Source organism: Hirundo rustica, chromosome 10, assembly GCF_015227805.2.
Source record: "Hirundo rustica isolate bHirRus1 chromosome 10, bHirRus1.pri.v3, whole genome shotgun sequence".
Classification (NCBI taxonomy): domain Eukaryota; kingdom Metazoa; phylum Chordata; class Aves; order Passeriformes; family Hirundinidae; genus Hirundo; species Hirundo rustica.
Window position 1 is genome coordinate 6,034,462 of NC_053459.1, and position 26,704 is coordinate 6,061,165.

Below are 26,704 nucleotides of genomic sequence, written 5' to 3' on the forward strand. Positions count from 1 at the left end.
GCTGGTGGCCGCTCCCGCCGCTGCAAGCGCCTCGGGAAAGCGGTGAAATCTCACAGCGGCCCGCAGCTGCCGGCAGCGCCCTCGGGCACCGTCCCGGGCTCACCCCGCCGCGCAGGGCAGCCCGCGGGTCAACCTCCCACCCGTCGGGGGACACAGCCATGGAGGGCACGGCCATCGAGGGGCACGGCCATCGCGGGACGCGGCAGCCAGGGCACATCGCCATCGAGGACACGGCCACGGTCACGGCAGGGCACTGCCATGGCGGGGGGGGGGCACGGTCATCGAGGGACAGAGCCATCGGAAGGCAGGGCCATCGGGGACAGCGCCGCCGGTCGATGCAGCCATCGGGTCCCCGCGGGCGGTGCTGCGGGGCCGGGGCGGGGCGGGGCGGGGCGGGCGGCCGGGCCCTGCCCGCGGCGCTGCCCCCGCGGCGCTGGGCGGGCGGGCGGTCCCCGCTGCGGCTCGGCGCCTTCTCCTCCTCCTTCTCCTCCTCCTCCTCGTCCTCAACCTCCTCCTCCTCCTTCTCCTCCTCCTCTGGCCGCTGCGGCGCGGGGGCTGCGGGCGGAGCGGCGGCGCCATGAGCGGGGCGGCGGCGGCGAAGAGCGAGAAGCTGGACGAGGCTCAGGCGCTCGCCCGCAGCTGCGCGGGCAGACCCGACTTCCAGCCCTGCGACGGGCTCTCGCTCTGCGCCACCCACAGCCACGGCCGCTGCTTCCGCCTGCACTGGTGCTGCCACCTGGGATGGTGCCACTGTGAGTGAGGGGGCGAGGGAGCGGGCGGGGGGCGCGATCCCAGCCGTCCCGAATGTCCTGTCGGTCCCCGAGCAATGCTTCACCTCCCGCCCCGTCCCGTCCCGCCCGCCCCGTTCTGTCCGTCCCGTCCCGTCTCGTCCGTGCCGTCCCGTGGCCGGGAGCAGTCCGCTCCCGGAGCTGTCCGTGCCGAGGCGGCCCCAGCGGGACCCTGACCTGGGCGCTGCTCCCGCAGCCGCGATGTCCGGAGAGTTCTCTCCGGGTCTGGAGTCCCGGTGCCCCTCGCCCCCGTGGGCCGGCCGGAGGGTGAGCTGTGGTGCTGGCTGGGCACCGCCGTCTTTCGCAGCAGCCACTTCTTTCTCTGTGCTAATGGTTTTCTTTTTACAGGCATAAACCCCTTTGAGCAGAGAGGTAACTGCTTTAGGCTATATATAGCAGGTAGCTTCAAAATCCAGTATTGAGCCAACTCTGGTGATAAGGTACCCAATGACTTTAATATCGGTATTCACGATCCTGATGTATCTAATCATGGAGGCTGAGATTGAACTGTGGATGTCCAAACATAGTTTGATGAATAATTAATCGTGTAGAGCCTTGAGGTGTAGGCTTTCCCAGCAGCGTGTTGATGCGAGGTCAGGAAATGGTGATGGAGCAATGTTTGGATGGTCATGTTGTGTTCTGGAGATTTTAAAGCTTGGATGGTAAAGGCTAACACTGGACTCTTATGTGGGGGTTACTTGGTGAAGTAACCCGCCGCTGCTGAAGGCGTCCCTGGACTCCTGACATCCCATTCTCCTTTTAAATCCATTGCCATTGCCATCTCTCCTTGCAATTTAGTCACCTTCATGGATTCCCTTTCACACACACTTTTTTGCAAATTTTGTTTCACAGGGAAAAGGGGCTGCCCCAAAAGCCAGCTTTTGTTTGCTTGCAAGTTTCTATATCAGTTAAATATGTATTTCAGGAATTTTGCCTTGATTTGGGATTCATTTGAGAGCAGTTCAGGACAAAAGGTTTTCCTCTGCCTGTGCTCTGGGTACTGTGTAGCACAACTGGCTGTGAGAGAAGGTGCCACAGTCACCTGCTGCACAGGGACAGGGATGCCACACTGGTGTTTCATCGATAACACAAAGGCCCTCAAGTTATGACCTAGATTCTTCCCAACATTTCCCTGGTCTGAGTTATTTGTGGCCACCATCAATATGTAAAAGCTTATGAGCACTCTGGAGTACAGGATCAGCGCTCATAAACTGGAGATATTACCCAAAATCATCTGGGAATGGTGCTGGGATAGGGAAGTCAAGCATGGAACTGGGAACACCTGGAGAAGCGCTCTGCGCTTGCAGAGAGGGATCTGGGGATTAGGATGTCTCACAAACTGCCTGTGCGTCAGCAGCGGGAGATCTGTGTGGCAGAAAAGCCAAACCCAGAACCCCAGCCTTCGCTTTGGGATGCGCTACCGGGAGCGTGGCAAGTGCAATTTAATTAGTCTCTTCAGCTCAGTGATGAGGAAACCAGGCTGATGGGCTGAGCTTTGAGCGTTGTATAGAGCTGTAGGAGAATGGGGAGGAGATCACAGAGCTCAGCTTAAATGTGCTTTACAAGGGGGTGCAAAAGAAAGGGTTGTTTGGGCTGTAAAAGATTGAGGGAAGAAGAAAGGAGGGGAAGAAGGAGGAAAGGATGACGAGCTTTACAAAGTGTAAGGTAGCCTTACAGAGCATCTGTGTTCAAGTCCTCCTCTACACAGATGTGGCAGATAACCAGGTATGTCTTACCTGAGAGTTTAGGTTTGGATATGGGAAAATACCATAACTAGAAAGAGAAATGCAGCAGGGGAACAGAGTACTTGAGAAGGTGAGGAGTCACGATCCTTCAGGGAAGGCTTAGACTGGTGTCTCATTACATGGAGCTCCTTCCCTCTTGGAAAGACCACTTGAGATCCCATCCAACCTTTTGCTTCTGTGTGGAAATTAGAAGATTTAAAAATAATTACAGCATTTGCAAGAAGTACAAGACTTCCTTCCCAATTCCTCCTTTATGGCTAAGGAAAAGTTAAGATACCTTTACCTCATGAAACCAGGATTTTAAATGGAAGATTTTAAAGGAAGTCACACACTTCATTGCCTTGTTTAATCTTCTGAAAGCCATGGTGAAGCGCGCTCCCTTCTTGGCCCTCATTTCCTAATGCAAATTTCAGAGCTAAGGATCTCTTTGTATCCTGCTCCTGTGGAATGAGTTGAGTTGGACTTAAAAGGGGTAAGAATGAGGTCTGTAATGGGAAATTGTATAGAGGTCAGAGATGTAATTAAACAGCATTGGGAGTTATCTTGCATAAACGCAGTGCTGTAATACCGACTTGGGAATCCTCAGAGGGTTCTTGAAAGTACTTTTCTGTGACTCTTAAGAGCTGTATTGGGGAACAGGAAACTCTACATCAATTAAAAGGGCCATTGAAGTATTATTTTCCATCAGTGGCCAAGGTCCTGGAGAATGTCAACTCAGTTAAAGTGCACTTACACCGAGAAATTACAAAAACTCACCATGCCATGATGAGTAGACTGTCTCCTCATGTGTATTCAGGATCACATCTGCTTACTTCAGTGACAGGAGCAATTTAGCGTTGCAGAGCCACTTGGCTATGGAAGGAATAATTGAGAAAGGACCCAGTCTGAATTCCCCAAAGCAATTGTGGTTGGCATGCTCAGAAGTGAGCAGTACTGGAGGCGCTATCTTTACCTCAGATGTTTCTCTGTCCGTAAAATGGCAATAATAGCTGGCAGGGATATCAGAGACTGGTGTATCCGAACGGCTCTGAGAGCCTCAGCTGCCCTGGGTGCCTGTATGACTTCTGTGCCTAAGCCTGGAGTTTATTTCAGGTCCTTTTCAGTCTGTTTCGGGCTTGGTGGGGAGCAGATTTCCCAGTGTGGTGTTTCTCTAATGCGCTCCCGTGCGTGGGGAGCTCTGAACCCTCCATAAGAGGTGCATGAGAAACGTGCAGGACGGGTGTGCCTGGGGATGGGAGGGTGCTGGGGTGCCTCAGGTGTCGCTGGAGCCACTGGGCTCTGCCTGGGGGTGCAGGAACACCTCGTCCCTCCTGCTACGGCTGTCCTCAACACCCCTCCCCTGGGTGCTGCCAGGAGGCTGTGCTGACTCCAGTCTCCATGTGGAAGCAGGATGAGTGCTTAAGCCTCACAGTCCTTTTCCCAGCAGGAAAGAAGGTGTTGGCCTGGTGGGTGTTTTTTATTTCAGCCCCTGTGTTTGTCCCTCTATGCATTTCTCCTGCTTGCTCTGAGCCCTGCATGCGTTCCCCTTGCCGGGGTGGCAGCCCCCTGTTCACCTTCCTCCTCTCCCCGCTGACAGCCTTGTGAGGTTTTGTTTATTAGATGCAAGCTGAGAGCCTTAAATTACTCTGATCTACTTTTTCCAGAGCCAGAGAAAACATGCCAGAGGCAGGTCTGCAGCAAGGTGCCTGCCTCCCTTTCCTCACCTGGGGATTTCCACTGCAGCTGTGATTTGCACTGATGCTGGCTCTGAGGCTGCTGGCTCTGAGGTGGTACCTGCTTATGTCAGAAGAGATCAGACCCTCGGGGTGGCATCTGTGCTGACCTGACAGCAGGACTTCATCTGTGTTTTGCTAATTTTACTTCCTAAGAATTAACTGTGAGAGAAGGCATCATGCTTGATACAATTAAGAGCATTCTCTTGCAACTGGGTTCATCTGTAATCTGAATATCTTGCATTCTGTTAAACACCCTGCAAACCCCTCGGTACATTATGCTGCAATTATCAATAATACATGATGAATCGTGGTTCCACAGCAGTTGCATCAATAGACTGTAATTGTGCCACCTTGTATTAGCCTTTCTATGCTTTCCCCTCCCTGTTTCAGCATCGTAAGAGCAAGCTTTTAGCTCCTTAAAGCCTCTTGCATATCTTACATTGAAAAGTAAATACAGCAAATAAATTTCAGTTCCACCACTTTTACAGGTTCAGCTGTTTGGAACCTTTACAAGAAAACAAAACCAAGCACGGGGAGGTTGTGAGATCTCCATTGGGTGGCCAGGAAGGGAGCACGGTTCCCAGGCTCAGGCAAGGAATGAGATTGCGGTGGCAGGAAAGGTTTTAAAAAATACAGCTGCTCCCCACCCTTGCAGTTTGCTAGGTGGTGGACAGCACCTGCAGGTGTGCCTTGGATTAGTTTCTCACTCCTTGGCATGCATCACAAATTATGGCACTGCTCAGCTGGAGTTTGCAGCCAGACCTGGCAGGTTCTGCATGAGGCCAGGCAGGCCTGGCAAGAGATCAAAGGAGCTGTCATTTTTCAGCCAAGAGGAGAAAATGGGTTTGTGTGATGGGTGGCATGCCACAAAGGGAACGTGTTTTCTAGGTGATTTCGGGGAGAAGGGCTTCTCTAAATTTGGCCATCGAGCAATATTATGGGAATGCAGAACTAGAGTACATTTACATTTGTTCACCTGAACAGGCAGCCCAGGGTTTCTCTTGGCTCTCAGAGCTCCATTGCTTCCTCTCAGTGTCTGAGGGCACCCAGCAGAGGCACAGTCCCTGTGGTTGCAGTGTCACCAGTCCCAGCTGCGTGCTGGCCAGGCGAGGGGGGTATCCCTTATCCACTGCCTGCAGCTGCAGGCAGGGAACCAGGCAAATCAGCACAGTCACTGCACCTGGGTGTGCTCTGAGCTGATACTGCTCCTCACATTCTTCTCTGCTTGAATCACTAGTGCTTTTCTTTTACAACATTTTGAAATGAAGGCATTTCTTGTCTGTCGCACAAAACTGGTGACAGTTCTCTGTCAAGGCCATCCTCGATTAAACCTCTTCCAGGGAGAAGATATGATGTGTGTCCATGGCAGCTCCTGCCTGCTCTCTGGCAGGTACACACCTGGCCCAGGTGCAGGCATTTTCTCTGCCACACAGTGGTGTGTGCAGCATTTCAGTATCTCTGTGCACACCAGCAGCATTTCCAAGGTGTCTCTCCCTCTCCCCAGCGACAGAAGCCATCAGCAGGGGCTCTGACAATCTCCTGAGCCCATGTCATTATTCAGACCTCAGTCTGTCTGTGGGAACTGTGAGGAGGGAATCAGTGAGGGAGCCCTGCTTTCCTGTGACAGAGCTGCTAAGTGAGCTGAGGTTGTATGGAGAGGAATTCAGGTGCATCCTGATAGGGCTTGGGGGTCTGAAGAGGAGCTGTGCCTGCCTGCAGCCAGTGTCTGTCGATCCCTGCGTGTCAGAGGAGCAGCCGCAGCCCTGGGGTGCTCTGCAGCACAGCACACACCGTACATCTCCAAAAGCCTTGCTGTTATTCCAGTGGGTTTTCCTTATGTTGGTTTTTGGTGGCTGTAAAACTCGTTTCCAGGTTGGGAGGGAGCGGAGGGGCAGCAGTGCCCCGATGTTCTGTGTGTCCCTGTGTGCAGATGGAGATGAGCAATGGAAGCAGCCAGCCTGGCAGTGGTGATGGTAACTTGAATTTCCAGCAGTACTGTTCCACAGGGCTAAACTACATCCTGATGACTGATTTGTTGGATAAACAGGGAAATGGAGTTGTAACCTTCTTATGTCTGAAATTCTGAGTATTTGGAGGAGCTCGTACATTTTTCTTCATGGAAAACCCTTGTCTAAAGTGGAATGGAGCAGTGGGGCTAGGAGCTCTAGGGCTGGGAATTCCCAGAAACCACAGCTTGGTCTAGAGGAAGAATGACCACAAATCCTGGGGAAAATAGGCTTTTTAAATTTACTTCTGCTGTGAAAAGGATTTGAACATTCATCCTGTTAAGTGTGTATCCGGACAGAATACTTGTGCACAGAGCAAGGCTTTATGCTGAGTGCCAGACAGGAGCTGCAGAAAGGTGGATGTTGCAGCTTGTAATGGGAAAAGACTTTTAATGAGGATTTGTTGCCTGTGGCTATGCAAGATCTTCTCTTCACCTGTATTTTGGAGAGCTGTGATACTCCAGCTTCGTTTCACTAAGCTGTACACAACCAAGGAAAGAATGTCAGCTTAATAAATTTCTGAAGTGTTACTCTAAGGGAAAACACTGCCAGTTTTTGTGGGTGCACCATCCCTGGCGGGGATGGGATTTTGTTCCTCAGGTTTTAGTTATAATCTGGAAATCACAGTATGAATGAACCATTGATAAGAGAACACACATGTGTCGAGTCCTTGTGCCCTGTGGGAATATCAGTGCCTCTGGAAGAACCTGCTGGCAAGGCATTCATTTTGAATACTCACTATAATGTTTAGAGACATGCATGTTCTGTTACTATTAACAAAGGCCCAGATATCACTTAACAGAATTAGACCACATGAAAATCTCTGAATTCAGGCTACTTGTTAGTATGTCTCTTAGGACTAACTCTTGCACAGCTCATACCTGATTGAACAGAAATCACTGCGCTTCTTTCTCCAAAAGTCTAAGAAAAAGGGACCTGTGTACCAAAACACTTTCTGCCAGCCAAAAACTTTTTGTCATGCATGCCTCTGAGGCTGTTTTGTAATCTGTCTACCCGAGAAGCATAATTCACAGAGAATTTTGTCTGCTTGCCCCCAACTCAGTGATCTGCTGGTAAGAGCCTCTGAGAGTGGCAGATAACTGACACCCTTCCTCTGTGGCTGCTTGAAAGGTTAAGTGCTGGTTTTGTGAAGCTTGGAAGGACAAGGCTGAGGATGTTTCTTACCAGAAGCAAGTACTTCTGAAGAGAAGTTCATTAATCTTGTGTCTCGTCAGCTGGTGGGGTTGTCTGTGAATTCAGGACGTCCTGAACCCTGCACAGTGGGGGCTGGGCCTGTGCTCCTGCTCGGAGGGCTTCCTGCTGGTGAGAGGCTGCTGGCACTTTTGTCACTGCAGAGGAACAGCCTAAAGAGAAAACCTGCGTGGAGCACAGTGCCTGTGGCGAGCGTGTGGCTTCCTTCCTGGACTCTGCAGGTGAGGGAATCTGTTTGCCAGCCCGGATCTGCGAGCCTGCTTCATGCCAGTCCCCAGTGCAAAAGTGCCTGCTGTCACATCATCCTTCCTCTTGTGGTTCTTGATGGATGCTTCACGGGGGTCACAGTCTTGCATTGTCCCATGAGACTGAGTCACAAGATTGTCCTCGCTCTGACTTCCATCCTGCAGGTCTGCAGAGCTGACACTGCTCGGCTCTGCTGGAAGCACTGAAGAGACCTCTCAGGTGCTTGGCACAGGACCTCCAATTTCCTGGCAGCACCTGTGTGCTCATCAAGAACACGTTTTGTCACGGCTCGTGTTGCTGCAACCAGCAGAGCCCGGCTTGTAGGGCAGGGGCATCTTGGGGTGCTCTTACGTAATGGCTCTCGATTTAACCGGTGCTGCCGTACACTTCATGACTCACTGCCAGCCTCGATAACTTATTTCTGCTATCTACTAGAAATTTGTGTTTCTGTAAAGGATAAAAAGCAAAATGCTTTACTCACAAACAGTGTAAGATGTTCCCAAACTCCTGAGAGCTGTGACAGCGTGGGCTTAGCTGCTGATGGACGGCACAAGCTTATACTAATGCAAAAGCTGGTTGACAGTAGATCGGATTTCAGGTAGAGCATCTCTCTCTCTCTGCATATAAAGTGACCCTGGTTTAATGTGTTGTGGTTTTTCTTCCGGCACCTCCATGAATTTATCTGCCCACAAGACACAGAGTATGTTTGCATAATGGCTTTGATTCTTCCACTAATCAATTTTTATGTAGTGACTGATCACAGAACTCAAGAAGTGCAGTTCGTGCAATTTGGAGATGTTTGTGCCAATAGTTGAGTATATGCATGGTAGTCAAAAAACCTACAGGGAAAGTGAAAACTGATTGCTTGGCAACTGGGCCTTGTTTTTAACACAGCCATACGTTAATTTAGGCCATGTAACAGTTGGAATTTATATGTAACCTACGTTGTAAAACAATTTCAGCAAGAGGCACGCATTTGTATTCCTGTTCTCACTGGTGGCTGCGGAGCTCCAGAGCCCACACGTCTGCTCTTGAAGCTGTTTGTTTGGCTGTGTGCTTGCACCCAGCCCTGAAATGATTCCCTGCTGTGCCCAGCTCTGTGCCAGGCTCTGTCTGTCCCTCTCCCTGCCACACGTGATGCTGGTGCACTCCTGTAACTGTTGCAGGCAGGGTGCTTGGCTCTTCCACACTGCCTAGCTGCCTGCTTGGATTTCAGTGCTTTCCTGAGCCTGAGCCCCACCCCAGGTGTTTGCACTCACTCACTCCATCCCTCCCTCTGGGAAAGGTTGGGACAGCATCAGGTGTGCCAGGGTGGACTGAGAAGCTCTTGCAGCCTTCCTGCAGTCCACCAGCATTAACCCAGCTGTAGGCAGGGCAGGTGCAAGGAGACACTCACCTTTTGCTTTGTTTTTCCTCCCTGTGCCACTAGACCTTGATCTGTGGCACAGGAGCCATTCTCCAGCTGGCCCTGTGGGATCTTGACTCTCTGGATGTGAAGCTGAGGGCAATGCTCTCACCTCTGCCAGCGCTGCCACAGCAGAGAGCTGTTTGTGCTCCCAGCTGCACTGTCCAGGTGCTCCAAGTCACTTGCCTGCAGTGACACCGTGTGCACCATGGCTCGATGTGATATCACCTGCTCCACCTCCACTGGTGGTACTTGGGCTCCTATGTATTGATGTAGAGCACTGCTGGATCCCACACAGCTCCAGGGGGAGTGCATACTTGCACTCCTCAGCTCCATGTGGTGACATGTTTTGGTCACAAGCAGGGAGAGCAGTGCTTTAAAATCCCCAGAAATGGCTTCTCTAGAGGCTTGTGATAGAAATAGCTTGGTTTGAATAGCTTGGTGTGAATGGAGATGTGCACGAAGGAGCAGGAACAGCGCTGGGACGAGGGTTAAAAGAGTGTGTTGGGAGTTAAGGCCCTGCTCCCAGCACTGAAGCTGGAGAACGTGGTGCTGTCCACAGCCACTGCACAGATGCTGTGTCCTGGCCACAGGAAGGGATCATCACAGGTACAGCACTTCCCATGGGCCATTGTTTCTCCTGTCAGCCACCAGGAAAGCACTGTGGCCACAGAGATGTGTCCATTCCAAGCTGTGAAACCCAGCCTCCTGCCCCAGCTGTCCCCTGTGGGTGCAGAGTGGAGGTCTTTAGAGAGGACTTTTCCTTCAAGGACCCAGTGAGTTGTTCTGCTTATTTGAGAACTCCAAGAAAGCATTCCATGGTATGCAGAGGCTCAGGGTGCCCCCCTGCAGTACATAGCACACACCTGGAAGACAATTGGATCTTGTGTCTCCAGTCCCTTTGATTTCCAGGCAATGCCATGGTTTTCTGGGTAGTTTGACATGGAGCTGTGCTTGTGTTGCTTTGTTTCCCTATCAGTACGCTGACTGGCTGCATGGAAACCATGGGCTGCTGAAGCTTGAGCAGATGGCACACAGGGATGGGGTTGTAGAATAAATATTTAGCGCTAAGCCATTTTTTGCTATTTTCTCTACTGAATTTTAAAAATATCTAGTGTAACTTGGGGGATAACATTTCTCAGGCAAATGTGTGAGAAGTGGCTGTTCTGGCCTTTGGGGGTGGGTTTGGAAGGCATCTTGGAAGATGAAGGTCCTTGGATTCGGAGCTTGGGTAGTGTTGCCCAGCTGCTGTGCTGGCAGAGGTAACCAGAGCTGTGCCACGCTTTCCATGCCTGTGCTTCCATGTTTTTGGAACCCAGCATGGAGCTGGGGTTCGTAGCACCTGTGGTATGGGTGACATTCTCCAGCTACTGAAAGGAAAAAGCTCCTCCAGAACACACACGTGGTGTGTGCTGCTGCTCACTGCCTTTTTGGGTGTTGGTGTTCTCTTCCCTTACACTGGTTAGTGAGCAAATACAGCCCCTTTAAGAGGGTTTATGGCTGCATCTCTCAAGCCTTCAGGGTTGCTTTTTCTTTAAGTCCAGTAAATCTGTGTAAGCAATGAGAGTAAAGAGCAGGGATGATGGAGGAAGCTCCAGGGTCTGTTTGCATTTAAGCATTACCTGCTCTTAAGCTGATGTGCACAGAAACTTCTCAAAGGCTTAGCTCACAGCATATACTGTCATGATCCTTTTTGTATTTAAGACAGATCAAGAAAAAAGGGCATTAAAATACAAATTTGATGAGGAAAAACTTCCTGATTTTTCCCCCCACCTCTGTGCTGGTTTCCTGTGAAAAGCGTTGAGTCAGGGGCTGGCACAGCTGTCTGGCTGTACAGCAGGGAGGGAACACCTCTCCTCCCCCGGAGAGAGCTGGCAGCTGTATGGAATTGCTCCTAGGCAGCCACTGCCAAAACGTCGCTGCACTGGTTCTTCCCTGTGTTGGGATGGGGTCTGGAATGGGATGGATTCATTAGTGCTCGGATGGAAGTGCTCCTGTGAGAAGGAGCCCTTTGCAGTGATACATTTCTGTTAGGGCAGAGCCTGCCAGCCCTTCCTGCTCACTCCCAGCCTGCTCAGGTCCTGGTGTGTGGCTCTCTTTTCTGTTGTTCCTTTGCTGAGTTCATTTGTGCCCTTGGAGTCCCTGTGATCCCTTACTGGGGCCTTCTACTTCTGCCAGAGTTCCTGCAGGTATGTGGAATGTTCTGTTTGCATTCCCCACACTAGAAATTTGTTTGAGCAATCTCAGTGCTTTTTCAAAGTTGTTTGGACAAAGTGCAAGGCAGAAATATCACTTACGGTGGGGTGCTGCATGTCTTTGTCTATGAGGTTTCTTCAAGGTGGACAGTCATTTCAGTAATGCCTTATTATAACCACCAATGGCCCCATTCAGCTCTGCTTGGGCTTGTAAATGTGGCAGTGCCTCAGTATCCTGAAATGTTTCCCATTTCCTCTGGTGGTGGAGGAATCCACGTCTTTGGTTCACCATGCAGCCCAGGAGGATTTGCTGGATACGATGTGATGTCTATTCCATACATCACAAAGAAGTGTAGACTGGGTGAGCAGTGGGGTTTTTCACACGTGCCATCTGTAACTGTGCCCCAAGTTTCTCCTTCCATTTGTTCTCGCCCCTCTGGAAAAGTTAGTACTGTGCTCTGAGTGTAGTTTGGAGCTGTGATAGTCCTCGGTGAGTAGCTGTGGGTAGGGCAAGCTTTGTTTGCAGGGGTTTGTTGTTGCAAGCTGTGCATGTAACTGGAGAGGAGGAGGAAAGCCAGTGCAGTCATTTTGTCCACTGTTCAGCTGGCAGGGCTGAAGGAAGGCCACAACCCCAGGGAGGTGCTCAGCCCAACATCACGCTTCCCGGTGGAATTCTACTCTGCAGTGGGCACCTCTGGCAGGCTGAGGATGCCGAGTGCCCTCCACAAACCCATCCAGGATGAGCAGCGAGCTTTGCCTTTGTCTGTGAAGGAGGAAACGCTCCCTTGCTGGGTCAGCGGTGAATCCCTACCTGTCTCCTTCCTGTGCCATCCACTGCCCTGGGGGGAAATTCAGGTGGGTGTGAGAGCCCTGTACTGTCCTGGGGCCGCTGTGCCAACGCTGGCAGCGGGGCACCGCTCCCGCTCGGAGCTGTCAGCACCTGCCAGACAGTTCCTGTGGGCAGAGCTGCACATCCCCACAGTGCTTCCCCAACAGCCAGGCTTGGCTCTTCTGCCACACCCAGGAGATGTGGAACGAGTGCTGCTGGAAGAGCGCTTGGTTGTTCTCCATCTCTTGCTGTGAGGAAAGCCAGTGCTCGAGAAGCTCAGCTCCAAGGTTTCCACACACAGAACAGCTGTGCAGGGAGCTCTCTGTGGAATAATGCAGAACCCCTCCAAGGCAGCGCTGTCTCCTGTCACACATGCATTATGAATGCTTCCTTTGCCTTCACTCCTTCAGAGCTGTGTGGTATTTAATTAGAGGGTTTTTATGTTCTTTGTAGTGGGACCAATTCCCCTCCCATGTGAGCTGAATTTTTTGGCAGGGTTGCGAGTGGCAATAGCAAAGTCTGGCACAGCTGGAGTGAGAATCCCGTTGGACTTTTCAAGGGGGGATCACTGGTGCTGTTACACAGGTGTATGTTCAGGCAGCACCACCAAGTCACCAGAATTCAGGGAGCAGCTCCCTGCTGGTGAACAGGACACGTCCCTCCACACTCTCACTGGGAGCCTGTGGCAGCCATGGACTGTGCCCTGGTGTCACAGCTCCAGCCCCTCTGGAGCATCCACCACAGCCAGAGGCACGGAGATTCCACTGGGGTCAGAGCCAGTTCACCTTCAGCCCACCTCTGCTTAGGACTTCCACAAGTGCTCAGCCCACACAGGAGTATCTCCTAAGCTGAGCCAGGTCACGTTCAGTAGCTGCAATAGCAGGTCTTCGTTAACCTTGCTGATTTTTGGAGATAGATGAGCTAGCAGATAGGAGGCTGTAGAAATATTTGTTCCAGCAGCTGTAGGGGGAGGAATACATATGAAAAAAAGCTTTTATCTTTCAGTTAATAGATGTCTAAATGCCTTGCATGCGAACAAATATCCATGGTATGTATTGCTGACTTAGACTTGTAAAATCCACAGCCCTCTCTGTCCTGGTTTGGGACAAATTTGGGAGAAAACCCCTGTATAGGATCCCTCTAAGGAAGCAAACCCACGTGGCCCCTCCCTCCAACCGGTCCGGAAAAAAAACTAAAACCCTCTTTGGAGAAAAGTGGAAAAAACTATTTTACTAAACAAATGAAGTGCATACAAGTATAAAGAATGAATAGTATGAAACAATAAAACCTCTCCTTCTGAAGTGAGATGGCAAACTGAGAAAGTCCTTGCCGTGGGTGTAGCTCGGCTCTCTCTCAGCCTCTCCTCAGTCCCAGTCCCTCTGGCGCTGCTGGAAAATGCCGAGGTCCAGGCCCCGGTGGGCCGCAGGTGCAGCCCCCAGTGCTCCCCTGGGTTTTCAGTCTAGAGCAGGTTTAAACAGTTCCAAGAAAAAGGAAAAAAACAGTCCAGGGAAATTCTCTGCTCTAGCTAGCTGAAACTAACTAAAAGCAAAGAAAAAAAAATCTCTGTCCTGCAGTCTCTCCAAGCCTCTGCCGGACACGCTGTCCGCAGAAGAATGTGGAGGAGTCGGGCAGTTTTCTCAAAACAAACTCCGCGCTTCTCCTTGCTCTTAGAACCAGTCTTAAAGGCACAGGACTCAATATACAGCACAAACAGAACAGACGAATGAGGATACAGGCATCATAAAGTTACTCTAGGACACTCTCTTAACATTTTCTGAAGTGCAGTGCAATTCGTGATGTTGTTTATTAGGACTAAGTCCGTCTTTTGAGAGGAGGAAACTTGAGAATTTGTTCTAAGAAACCTCCCTCCTGAAAACTGGACTTATTTTTTTCCAATATGTCAAGCATGTTAATCAGTGTTAGAGGTAAACCGGAATGCTGGGATGGAGGGAAGTGGAAAAGAAAATTTTCCAGCCGCACCTTTGCTTATTTCATGGTTATTTTGTATTAGCCACGGAAATTGCTGCCATTTTGTGTGTGTTTGGTGAGGATGCATGCAGACTGCCCAATTAGCAAAAAATCAGAGAGAAATTACCTCGTGGCTTGTTTCTCAAGGCTTGATTTGGGGTTCTGGAAGCAAGAGGCTCTATAATACAGCTTTCAGTCAATCAGCCACATAGCTCTGGTTATTAGTGCCACAAACATAAAAAATTTTCCAAGTTGTCTGAGTTTGCTGGAGATGTGCAGGTGATGATAGAGCTCCCTGCTCTGCTGGATCCTGCCTTAGCCTGCTGGCAGGCTCACTGGAGGCACGGAGCCAAGGCTTTGGGGAACAGCATCCATCTGATTCGGCAATAGAAATCCTATTCCTGTGCACAGAGCAACAGGGAGATGAGCACTGCCCATCACTCACTTCCTTGGACATAGTTGAATAGCTGTTCTGCAGCTGAGTGTTGGCTGTAGCGTGTGCCAGGTCCCTGAGGATTTGGTTTGTGTGCTGGCACAAGGGCCATCTGAAGAAATGGAGAAACAATTGTCCCTTTCTTGTTGTGCACAGGCTGCTGTCACTTCCAGGGGTCAGGCAGAGGAGTGGTGTTGGTGGGATAATGCCCTGAGCACAGAGCAGGCTTAGGGGGACAAATGGTTAAGCGTAGCCTATAGACCTATTTGTGGGGTCTCTCATTTCATCATCTCACCTGTCAGCCAGTGGCATGGTAAGCCAAGCCTTACCATGGCAGTCATTCTGGCAGAGCCTGATTTCACACAGTTTCCAGGAGAGGATTTCACAGCTGTTTCCAGGAGAGGAGCAGGCTCTTGTTTCCCCTGGGCCCTTTTGCCACAGCGGGGGAAGTGCAGAGCCAGAACCGTGACACCTCTTCACAGCAGCCCTTAAACTGCACAAGAACTTCCCAAACTTCTGCAAATGCAGCAAATTTCTTTCACAGCATTTGGAGTTTGATTTTTGGACATGTGTTTGACAGGTGCAGTATTTTTACTTCACCACCTTCTGCATAGGCAGTGGTGGGGAAGCGACCCAGGAAACAACTTTGGATGCAGTGTCTTGTGTGGCATTTGTACTTGTGCAGAACACTGTCATTTACGGGAGTGTTCATCAGCACAGCGCAGGCAGAGTTCTTCAGCTGACTTGGAATAACTAGGCAATAAGTTCTGAGCTAGTTATTAGATGGGATGCAGCAGAATAGGTGCTCAGAGTACTGTTTTATCACAGACCATTTCCAGCTGTTCAGAGTCAGCAGAAATATTGCTGTTGATTTCCACGGGTATCTGATCAGATTGAGATGGATTATAAGAGAACCTGGGGACTTCTGTTCCCAGTGACATTTCTAGTGGAAAAGCCTGGCAGTCCTGCAAGCTGCATGGGCTGGGGACAGTCTTATTTCTAATTTCTGCATTTATTTTTCATAGGCTGCATCCTGGCTGATGTGTTTCCATGCATGATGTAGGGTGAGGAGTGGTAACCAAGGCTGTGAGCACAGCGTTGACCATGATCCAATCTGACAGTCCCAGTTTTGAGCACCTGGCTATGTTTTGAAACAAGTTTAATCTGTTTAAAATTATCTCTAAAACCAGCTAAGACTTGACAAACTTATACCAGAATTCTAAAGAAACGTAGAAAATTCTCTTTGCTGTGTGTTAGCCGGTTCCTGCTTTACCCTGGCAGAGCTTGTCCTTGGAATGTGAGGAACATTTCAGCCCCAGTGAGGTCACACAGCCAGGCTCTGAAATCCTGTGCTAAGGGAATGGCTGCTCTTTGCTCCTGCTCTGGAATTAGTGCTAGCAGGGCAGTGCTGAGGCTCGCAGGGAGCTGCTGTGTGCGGTGCTGTGGAGGAACAACCAGCTGAGCTCCCAGCAACTCCTCGGCTGACCCGGCCAGCGCTCTTCTTCTTTTCCCAAAAGGGGAGAAACAAACCCCAAAAAAAGTCCAACTGAGGAATCTTTGTTTTACCATTCCAGGCCCATGCTGTAAGCTTCCTTAGCTTAAATACATTACTTTCTATTCCCAACATCCCTCAGCCTTCTGCCAGCACGTGGTGGCTGTTTTAAGAGGAAAAACAGAGTCCTGTTGTACAGACACCTTTTTTCTTCATCATGGTAAAATCTTCACTGGACCGTTCCTTGGACTCTTCAAATAGGGGCGGCACAGAATTGAGCTGAAGAAATGTTTTTCACCAGTGTCTGGTTTTATTTTATCATTGGTTGTCAAAGGAGCCCACAGAGAAACACTCCAAATCTATGGATAAATAGAGCATCGTGGTTTCAGGCAAGGGCAGGCTGCACTTCAGTTTCCCTGAGCTGAATTTATCAGACACTGTCCCGGCAGCAGCACAGTAATCATCAGCTGTGGGGCTTTGCGAAGCAGCGGCATATATAATGTTCACTAATTTCACAGAAGGATTTCTGGGAAGCAGCAGATGGCAGGAAGCCGTGGGCTGCTGCTGTGGCTGTGAGGGTGAGGAGCTTCCTAGGGAAGTTCTGTCCACAAGATTTGAGAAAGCCCCGAGGGACCCCATTGCTCAGGGAGCGCCAGAACCGAGGCTCTGTGCTGGAGGAGTGAGAGCTGTGCTCTGCCTGTGGCTGGAGCCTGCAGCTGCTGGATGCCAGTGCTCATTCCTCTGGGGCACAGCAGGTTTAGGAGCCACGCCATGGTAAAGAGATGGCAAGTGGAGAAGATGGCTTTGTGTTTTCTGTCATCCAGCCATAAACAGACAGGGAAAAAGCTTGACTTGTCACCGAGCTTTCCCCGTGGCTCTGTTAACAGTTGCCATTGCACAGATCGTAGGGAGAAAACATTGGATGAGTATTCGAGGGGAGCCGGTCAAAGCTATTCACACACTTCCCTCTGCTGCCAGCTCTGTCTGCGCTCTCCTCCCATGACACACGGTTGGCTTTTCCCTCGTCGTGCCTGCAGCCTCTCCCACGCTCCAGAGCTCTCCCTGCGGTTCCGTGGCCTTTCTGCTGTGCTCCCTATCCTTGGGCTACAGGGGTTGGAAGTCCCAGCCGACTTTGGCGTGACCCATTTCCCTTCCAACGGCACTGCGGGGTGGGAAAAGCCTTCCCGGTGCCCGAGGATGCCGGTGATGTCCCGGAGCCGGCAGAGCACAGGCTGTGCATGGGCCCCGGAGCGCCGGCACCGACAGAGCTCTTCCCAGGGCTGAGAGGGATTCCCAGCCTCAGGGGGGGATTCTCCACTGCAGAGAGGCTTTGCAGGGGGAGCGAGCGAGCCCGTCCCTGGGGCTTACAGCGACCTGGTCTAGTAGGAGATGTCCCTGCTCACGGCAAGGGGATTGGAACTCCGTGATCTTTAAGGTACTTCCCAATGCGAGCCGTTCTGCGATGCTCCAAATGAATGGGTAATTCAGGGGGAAAGGCTGCAGTTCCCTCTGAGCTGGAAACACACCAGCACTCGGCCTTCCTTAATGCTGGAGCTTCCTGCCCCTCACCTGGAGAGCTCTGAGCAGCTGCACAGCCCTGCCGTGCTTTGGTGCATTTGCTGCCTGGGCAAAGCAGGATCGGCAGCATGTGCAGCAAAACCCTTCTGACAGCTCCACTACTCACAAGGCTTCTGGAAATTTGGGCTTTCCCAGTGGATGAGCCCCTGGGGAGACATGAATCTTTCAGAGGCCTCATGCAAATAAAATGTAGCATTTGACAGTCTGAGGCATAGCCTCGGGTTTCTCAGTTTTTCCTGACATAGTCCCAATTTTCTGCTCTCTTATTTATTTCTGTTAGTGAAGATGTTCAGTTCACACTTTGTTCTGCTCAATATAACCAACATAATCCTATTTTCTTACTCCTTAACCAGATAATCAAGATGCCAAAAGCATTTCTACAGCTTAGAAATTCCCTTATTTTCTGCCTTAAAATTCTAATTGTAGTCATGTATGAACTTCTGGTTTATAATATGGAAAAACACGATTTAGTCCCCAGAAACTAAGAACATGGAATCATGTGCAAGGAGATTCACTGGAATAATAATAATATAATAAATTTTTGATCATTGTAGCGAAGATGTAAGCTAGAACTTACCGATTACGTTCAGTGGGGGGAAAAAAGCCTCTGAGAATCTTGGCAGTTTTCTTTCTCCTAGAAGGCAGGGTGGGCAGACTTGGCATCTTTCCCACTTGACAGCTATGGAGTTGTGCCCCTGGAGTGAATTCTCCAGTGTTATGTCCTACAGCTGTCGTCGAGGCAGGGACAGGGAGGAGAGCAGCACTGGGGTACGGGAGGTTATGATTACCTGCAGCATTAGGTGTCAGAGGATCCACACCTGGAGAGGCCACGAGAGCAGCAGTGGCTGCTGCCAGCAGGGAACTGTTGGCGGCGTCCAAAGGTGTCAACGTCATCGCTTCCGTTCAAACTCACAGACACCAACCTTTCAACGCTGCTCCTCTGTGTGCCCACAGGTAAATACGTCTACCAGCCCATGACCCCCGTGGAGCAGCTCCCCAGCACCGAGATCCCCGTCCGCCCCCGGGAGTCCCCCAACACCATCCAGATCTCAGTGTCGCTCACCGAGCACTTCCTCAAGTTCGCGCCCGCGTTCCAGCCGCCGCTGCCGCCCGAGGCGCCGCAGTTCTGCACCATCGCCGACCTGTTCATCGACAACTACCGCGTCAAGTGCATCAACGGCAAGATGTGCTACGTGCAGCGCCAGCCGCCCGCCCCGCACAGGGCAAAGCCCGACGAGGGCTCCGTCCGCAATGCCTTAATCACAAAGGAGAGCAATACACCAAAACCAGAGCACTGCTCGTCCCCCTCCAGCTCTGAGGACTCCGGCATCAACGCGGTGGGGGTTCACTACATGGAGTCGTGTGACGAGGACACGGAGGGGGTGGCCGAGCTGAGCTCAGAGGAAGATTACAGCCCGGATAGCAGCTGGGAGCCGGACGAGTGCCCGCTCCTGTCGCCCTCGCAGTGCGAGATGGAAGTGATTGAGACTATAGAAACCACGGTGTGACCGCACAAGTCGGCGTCGGCTCAGTCCACTTCCTTCTCAGTAACGTTGCTTTTGTAGTATTTCTATTTTCTGTTTTTTCTGACAATCCCTTTTTTCCGGTGCACTCGATATTTCAGATTCCTGTCGTGGGAGCGCGGTCACGGGACTTACATATGGCAAACCCGCAGCAGCCTGAGCAATTTTAACACGTTCTCAGCCCGATCAGCTCTCCCACGTCTGCACGTAAGGTAGTGACAAATCTTAAGACTTTTCTAGCAGAAACGGGCCCTTTTGTTGGTCTGGGTTACCCCCACACAACTTCTCACACGAGGACGTGCCGCTTGAGATGTTTCCACCTGTCGGGTTGTTGGCAGGGGTCCCTCAGAGCACGGGGGTGCACGCCTGGAGCAGCACACCGAGGTGCCCTTAGCGTTTCTCAAACAGCTACGCGAGGCTCCTCCCGTCTCTGTCTGTCCTAGCGCCTTGTCCGGCCTCTTCCCTAGCGCTGGTGCGACCCTGCTCCCAGGCTGTCGGCACCACGCTCCCAGCAGGTTGGAATGGCAGGCTAGAGAATGCACAAAGTGCCTCCAGCTTTTCTCCAGGCTATGCACCGAGCAGCTGCTGAGGTAGGCCAGGCTCTGAAATCTCCTGAGAAGGCAGGTCTTGCTCTGGAGGGGGATGAGCTGCCTGAATCCGGCTGGTCCCTTTTCTCTCCCTGGATTCTTGGGAAGGGGGTCTGGCTTTTGTGGGTGGGGAGGAGGGGGAGCAGGCACAGGGGGGGCATGGCCATCTAACCAATACCACACTGGACTGGGGAGTACCAGGACAGGCGAAGGAAGCGACTACCTCCGAACACCCGCCCTCGGCTCCGCCTCTGCCTCCTCCTGGGCTCTCTGGTGCCAGACACTCAGGACCAAATGGCCTCAGGGCCTGCATTTGCCTGAAGAATAACAAAGTTTAAACAAAAAGAATTTTACCAGCCACACCACTGTGTCGGCAGAGCTTGGGGACAGCATGGAGATGCCCCTGGGAGGTGGCCCACGGGCTCGGTGGATGTGAGCTTGTTAAAATACAGCCTAAGGTCATCCTAGTGGAGAGAGGAGGCTTTGGCTCCCGCTCTGTGGCTCCCAGTCCAGGAGCAGGTTCGGAGGAGGCGTCCCTCACCCAGCTGGTCGTGGAGCTGTCTCACAGGAGGTTCAGTTTCAGCCCTGCTTGAAGGAGACAAAAATGTCGCTCAGATTCCAGCCAGCTCCACAGAGCTGGAGACAGTAACTCCTGTGTTCCTGCAGCGTTACTGCCGCTCTTTGTGTAGTTGCTGTTTGCGTTTCAGGAGTCCCTGGTGAATCCAAGGCTGTATAAACGTGTACAATTAGTGACTGATCCTAGATTATAGTCTGTGGTAGAGGATGGCTCATCTCTCACTGTATCCTGACAATGTATTCCCAATTTTATACACTTTGTAATCAGTATCTTTAGAAGACATTTAGGCAACAGTGTGTGTCTGTGCACATGCGCGTGTCTAGGAGTTTCCATGGGTGGATATAAAGTAATGCTGTACTTTTTAGACTATGACTTTCAGACAAAAATAGGTTTTATAGTTTTGATGACTTACATAAAAATGTGCAATGCTTGTGAAACGAGGAACTTGGGCCATTGCATGAACGGATACATTCTCACAAGGCACCTGAAAATACTCTGTTTTTCTGAGCGCATTTAAACAAAGGCTGTAGTAAAACTACATAGGATTTATTTCATTTTTAAGGGTGGGGTTGTCTTTCTTGGCTAACTACAGTTTTTAACATTTTTGGTGTCTTTGGACCATTCAGACACATTCCATAGGTAGAAGGAAGCATTATGTATAAACCTACAGCATTTATTCATATTTAACCTTTCAATTGTAACCTGAGTGGAGAGCTGAACGAGCTCACTCTCATGCCCGGCCTCTGAGTTTTCCTCCCATAAAGAGGAAGGCTCTTCCTCCCCTGGGAATGGCTTCTCCTTCCCAGGATGGGTGGGCTGGCACAGCACAGCCTTTGCCAAGGGCAGGGAGCTCCTCACCAGCTCTCTCTGGGGCACCGAGGGCAGGGAAGGTGAGCAGGACCCCCTGCCCAGCACAGCTCACCTTGTTTGCAGGCAAGCAGGAGCCACAGCCCTGCCTGGGCACTGGCTGGGAGCGCGGTGGCCTCGGGGGTGCTGGTGGCAGAGACTCCACAGGGCCCGATCCTCGTCAGGATCCATTCTTTCTTAACTGTAAGTAATTAGCAATACCCACAAGCTGTGAGTGTCTCCTACCCAGGATTTGTTCAGATGTCTTAAGCACAATAAGCTGCCTCTTCCTTCTGTTGCTCCTGGAAAATGTCAGCGGCGCTCTGGGGAGCGCTGGGGCTGCTGGAGAGCGCTCGGGCGGGGCTCGGCCGCGGGGATCTCCTGCTCCATCACACACCCCGCTCGGGAACGCTCCCGCGGAAAACGGGGCTCCTTCCTTTGCACAAACGCGGGTGTGGCCGTGTTGTTGCAGCCATGCCCTGGGCTGGCTGCTCCCCCTGCCAGGGAGAGGTGTGTGTATATTTTCTCTTGAATAAAATACTGAACAACTGGCCTCCTACGTGTCCTAACTGCCTGTGTGCTTTCCATGCTAGAGAGAAGCATTCCAGGACTTTCAGCAAAGGAAGAGCTGCTCACAGCTTCCGATGGCAGCCCTGACACACCCCGGAGCAGGGCAGACAAAGGGAAGAACCAAGGGGAGCACACCAGGCCTTGGTGGGTGCTGGGGCTGGTGGGCAGCCTCATGGCCCAGCTGTGACTCAGCTGGAAAGAGCTGCCTCAGCTGTGTGGCACTGCTCCTGCCCAGGTGAGCTCTGCACAACATCTGGTGCTTCCCGTGTTCCTGCCATTCCATGAGCTCTGCACAGATCAGCCACAGGAGTTCTGTGTGCAGGGAGAGCAACACCCACCTGGTGCTGTGCTCTGGGATCAGCTGGGACCCCGAGGGCACCCCAAAACACCCCAGTGTCAGTGCTAAAGTGAGCACAGGAAGAGGAGTGTGTGTGACAGTACAGAAACTCCACCAACATTGGTGTGCAGTGCTGAGAGCAAAGTGTTAAAGATTCTGGGACCATCAGTGCCCATCACACCTACCCCTCACCCCGTGCAGCTCCCAAGGGCCTGAGGCACCTTTTTTAGAGACACACTCCTCCCACCGCCAACACAGGTACAACAAAGTGACAGGGGAGGGTTCAGCTTCACCCACAGGCACAAGATGGATCTTTCTCTTACCAGCAGCACACTCACAGAAGTGCAGAGGTCACACAGGGAACTTCAATCAAGGACCTCTTTAATGGGTTGGCAGAACACCATATGTGCAGGTCAGTTTGCTCACTCAGGTGTCATTTCCTGTGTTCTTCAGCCTTCTCCAGATTTGCCCATTCTGTGCCCTCAGACCCCCTGGCTGCTGCCATGAGACAGCAAGGTTAGGCCTTGCTGAATAGCTGCTTTTAGCAGAACACAGAACTCAGGTGTGGCCCCCAGCCACAGAACCAGCACAGCACGGGGACACAGGGCCTCTGGGCACAGGACAGGCTCCTCCAGAGGAGCAGAGCTGATTCAATTACTTAGAGGAGTTCCTGCTGCCGCCATGAGTCCCTGGCACAGCACAGGCCGGGTGCCTCAGCATGCTGGGGCTTGTCCTGGAGTTCCAGCTCAGCTGCCCCACCACTGCCAAAGCAGAGCTGAGGCATCACCCACCGATGACCCCCAGTGCCCGGTGAGGGTCAGCACGGTGGGTCCTGGGAAAGGCGGTGTGGGGGAGAAGCCCGTGGTGGTGGGAAAACTTCCAGGCACCACGCCCCGGGAGCAGCCGTGGCCCGGCCGGGGCAGCAGCGCTACTCTTCAGTCAGCGGAGGGGGCGTCAGGTGCAGCTGGAAGTTCTCATTCTGGAAAACGCTGCTGGAGGCCGGGTCCCCGTGGGAAACGCTCAGCAGCCCGTGCTTGTCACTGCCGCCGTGGCCCCCACGTGCCAGCTCTGTCAGGAGAGCCAGCTGCAAGGAAAACCCTCTGGTCACATTCCTGCAGGGTACGCAGAGCCCAGGCCGTCACTGTGTCCCCTGCTGCAGTGAGAGAAACCTGAACCCATGTAAAGCCAAGGCCAGGGATGGCATGGAGGCACCCTACAGAGCGCTGTGCAGGTCACCAGTCCTCAACTGAACAACTCTCCAGGGGCCTTTAGGTTGCTTTGAAGTCACATAATTGAAAAGCAAACCCAGAAAGAACTGGCAGAAGGCACAAGGAAAACGCCAGGGACAGAGGGAGCTGTGCTCTCTGTGGGACAGCAGGGGCATAGGAGGAGAGACTATTCCAAGCAACTGCAGGAGCTATGGTGTCTAGAGGGAAGCTTAGTTACAAATCCACAAAGGATCACCCCATGGACACTTGTCAGACCAAAACAGCCCAAAAGCCAGAGGCATTCCCACTGTTTCCCTGCCAGTGACTTTCCCAGCAGGGCTGCCTTGCAGTGTGCCACAGGCAAGTGCCAGCCCCAAACCCCAGAGAGAAGCCAGAGCCCTTGCTTGCCAGTGCCAGTGTCATGGCAACAGGAGAAATGCCCATCAGCAGTTTCAAAGCCGGAGGAAAATGCGGGTACGTACTCGGGAGGTGCCTCGGTTGAGTCGGCAGAGCTGGTCAAAAGCTTGGATTTGCTGAGGATCCAACACAGACTCTGAACTCATCTGAGAGAGAGGAAGAAAGTTAGAGAAACCACACAGAGCAGGCTGTCAAGTTCCTGCACGCAGAAATTAATTCCTGGGCGAGGAACAGTCAGTCCACAACCTGTTGGGGAGATCTTTTTAGCCATCCTTCCCTTGGTATGAAGCCACTATGTGCACCCCAGGACTGGGGGGAAAAAAAAAAAATCAGTCCTGTTCTTACCCAAAGGACAGTTACAGTGGCACAGACTGACGGCACTGTGATACCTCTGAGGAAGGAAAAAAGGCGTGGGGAAACTCGCTCACAGCCAGCTGGGAGGAGAAGTGATGGTCCTCTGTGGCCGATCAGCCTCTCCAGGCTCCTTCCCCCAGCCCGACACCGCGGCACGGGAACACTGCGGGGGGACACGGGCTGTGTGTGCCACCCATGGCCCTGCCAGTGACTATTAACAACTACTGGCATCCTGCAATGGCATCGTCAGCTCCCGTCTCTTGTCCTCTGGTAGGGTGTTACAGACTGAAAGCTGGGAAATGAGGGGTGGAAAGGGCAGGCAAAGTGAACCATGGAGCACCCGAGAGCGTGGCCGTGCCCAGCTGTGGGTACAAGGCCAAGTGTCCCCCAGTAGTGAGGGGCAGGTGAGGGCAAAAAGAGGGCCCAGAGCTGCACTAAGGCAGAGAGGGCTGCACACACTCAAACTGCTGTCAACGGCGCCACGTCCCAGGGAGAGATGACAAAGCATCACAGATTCTTGTAGGTTTGTTCCATTTATCACACCACAGTGTTTCTATTTTGAATGTTTCTGCTCATATTGCAAAGCAAAAGAATCATCAAGAAACCCCAACAGGAGCCAGGAGAACGGCCTCCCTCGTGAGCAGCAGGCTGGCATCTGTTGTCTCTGGGGATCTGTTTTTAAGGGAACATTCAAATATCTTCTCCAAAACACATTTCGCAGGGGCTGCTTACCAAAAATGCTACAATCCAGCCAGTGAGTACTGACTGAAGCTGCATTGATTTTAAGCTCTTTGGCAATGGGAGATGCACTGAGCCCCCCATGGGTTTCCTGAAGCCTGGATAGTTCTGAGACCATCCCAAAAACTTTGCTTTGATCATTAGTCTGGGAAGAGAGGAATGTCCTGAGTGTGGATCGCTTATGCTGGAAACATTTGCCAAACTCTCTCCTTCTCCTCCAGGATATTCTCTGTAGTGTAAATAACTATTTGCCAGTCAGGGAGCCAGATGTCCCCATTCCCTGCACACCTGGCATAGGCTTTGAGCCTGGGACAGCGAGGGTCAGGGACTCAGCCAGCACGTTGTACCGATGCTTCCCAGGGACATGCAGGTCATCCTCCCCGGGAAAACACAAAAAGCAAGGAAAAACTGCCCTCCACAGCTGCTGTGGCCACAAGCATTCAAGGACAAGGAAAATGCAATGGAATTGGCCTCCCCTCTCCCGCTCTCTCCCTACCACATGTACGTAACTATCAATCAGGCTGTTCCCAGGCTGATGAGCTGAAATATTGCAGGCAATTCTTTCTGTTGTCATGGAAACAACTGCTGTCAGGTCTTTTCCTTTTTCAACCATGTCACTAAAGGCATGTTTCCCTTCAGGAGCCACGGGAGGCTCCTGGGGTCCAGCAGCACTTGGGTGTCAGAAGAAGGTGCCGGGCTCACCCCACAGCACAGCCTCTGTCTCCAGAGCTGGCCAGCTCTGAGATGTTCCCTTCAGCACCTCCAACCCATTTCCAGCCACATCCCCACACTCCTCAGAAAGGCCTCACATGAGACACAGAACCCCAGAAGAGCAATTCATCTCCTGAGGCTCTTGGCCAGGAGGAAGGGAAAAGGCTATTTTCAATTTCCAGCTCTCCTAGACCCCACCACTAATGCTAATCTCTGTTGCATGTTTTTCTTGCACGTATTCCACCCCCCTCTGGTAGTCACCACACAGCCCTCCCAAGCTTGCAATTATCTCAAATTTAACAGCTACAAATTCCATCATCAGCCAGCGCTTAAGCAAAGCAGATCCCGACAGTTTGAGCAGAGGTGCCATCCATAGTCACGCCAAGAGACCCATCCCAGAGCTGCCCCTCAGCCATTCCTTCCACACAAGATTTTGCTGCATCAGTTAGAGCTTCAGAGCACCCCATTGCCCCAGGGGCTGCTCCCTTAACACAGAGAGATGCAGCAGAAGTCCTGGGGAAGGTTTTGGGATTTCCAAGAACAAAGGAACCCTCTCCATGTTACCATTTCCAGAGCTGAGCCCACAGGCAGTGGACACCAAGCCCACTCTTGGCCTTCCTCCCCTGCTTCACCATGGCTCATCAGCTTTCCAAACAGCTACTCAGATTCAGAGCTTTAATGGAAACCCAGCCAATTAATCTTGAACTAAGTAAACCTGCCTCTCTTCTGTCAGAAAAGGGGCTGCTGTTCTTAGGGTGCTCCCAGGAACCTGGAACAATCAACCAAAGAGAGAGCAAGGCAGGCTGTGACCCAAAGTCACTACAATGACTGTGACATTACAGAGCTGTCAAGGAACTTCAGGGAAGCCGCAGGACATCCCTCTGAGAACAGCAGCGCTCTGCTGCTGCTGCCAAGCTCTGCAGAGCCCCAGGACAGGCACTGCCTGCCCCACAGCTGCCCTGGGACAGTCCCAGAGCCCAGAACCTCACCTGTGGTAGCACACAGGGGCAGTGCCTGCCAGCAGCTGAGCTCTGCTCCCTGTCGCAGGCAGGCAGACACCGGGTCCTGCTGCCGGCACACAACAGCCCCGACCGCCCAGGGCAGAGCAGCCAGCCTGTCACAGCCCTGGCCTCTCACTGCTCTGCAGCACCAGGGGAAAGGCAGATGGCTCTTTATTTCCAGCTGAACTTAGCTGAACTTGAGCAGCAAGCCTCCCACTCAGGG

General features: G+C 52.0%; 2 protein-coding genes across 4 annotated transcripts in view; one reads left to right on the top strand and one right to left on the bottom strand.

The window, feature by feature from the left end:
• The first annotated feature begins 577 nt into the window (after positions 1-577).
• C10H3orf70 (chromosome 10 C3orf70 homolog) lies at positions 578-21,698 on the top strand. The gene is made up of 2 exons (XM_040074852.2): positions 578-752; positions 18,567-21,698. Exons 1-2 carry the CDS (start codon positions 578-580, stop codon positions 19,118-19,120), a joined length of 729 nt encoding a protein of 242 aa, XP_039930786.1. The 3' UTR covers positions 19,121-21,698.
• VPS8 (VPS8 subunit of CORVET complex) overlaps positions 20,673-26,704 on the bottom strand; it is a 71,055-nt gene continuing 65,023 nt past the window's right edge. For all 3 annotated transcript variants that reach the window (XM_040074849.2, XM_058422015.1, XM_040074851.2), the window contains 2 exons: positions 23,743-23,823; positions 20,673-23,136 (listed from right to left, as the gene is read on the bottom strand). In XM_040074849.2, the coding sequence (XP_039930783.1) occupies positions 22,981-23,136; positions 23,743-23,823 (237 nt within the window). In that variant the 3' untranslated portion in view covers positions 20,673-22,980. The remainder of the gene's footprint in view (positions 23,137-23,742; positions 23,824-26,704) is intronic.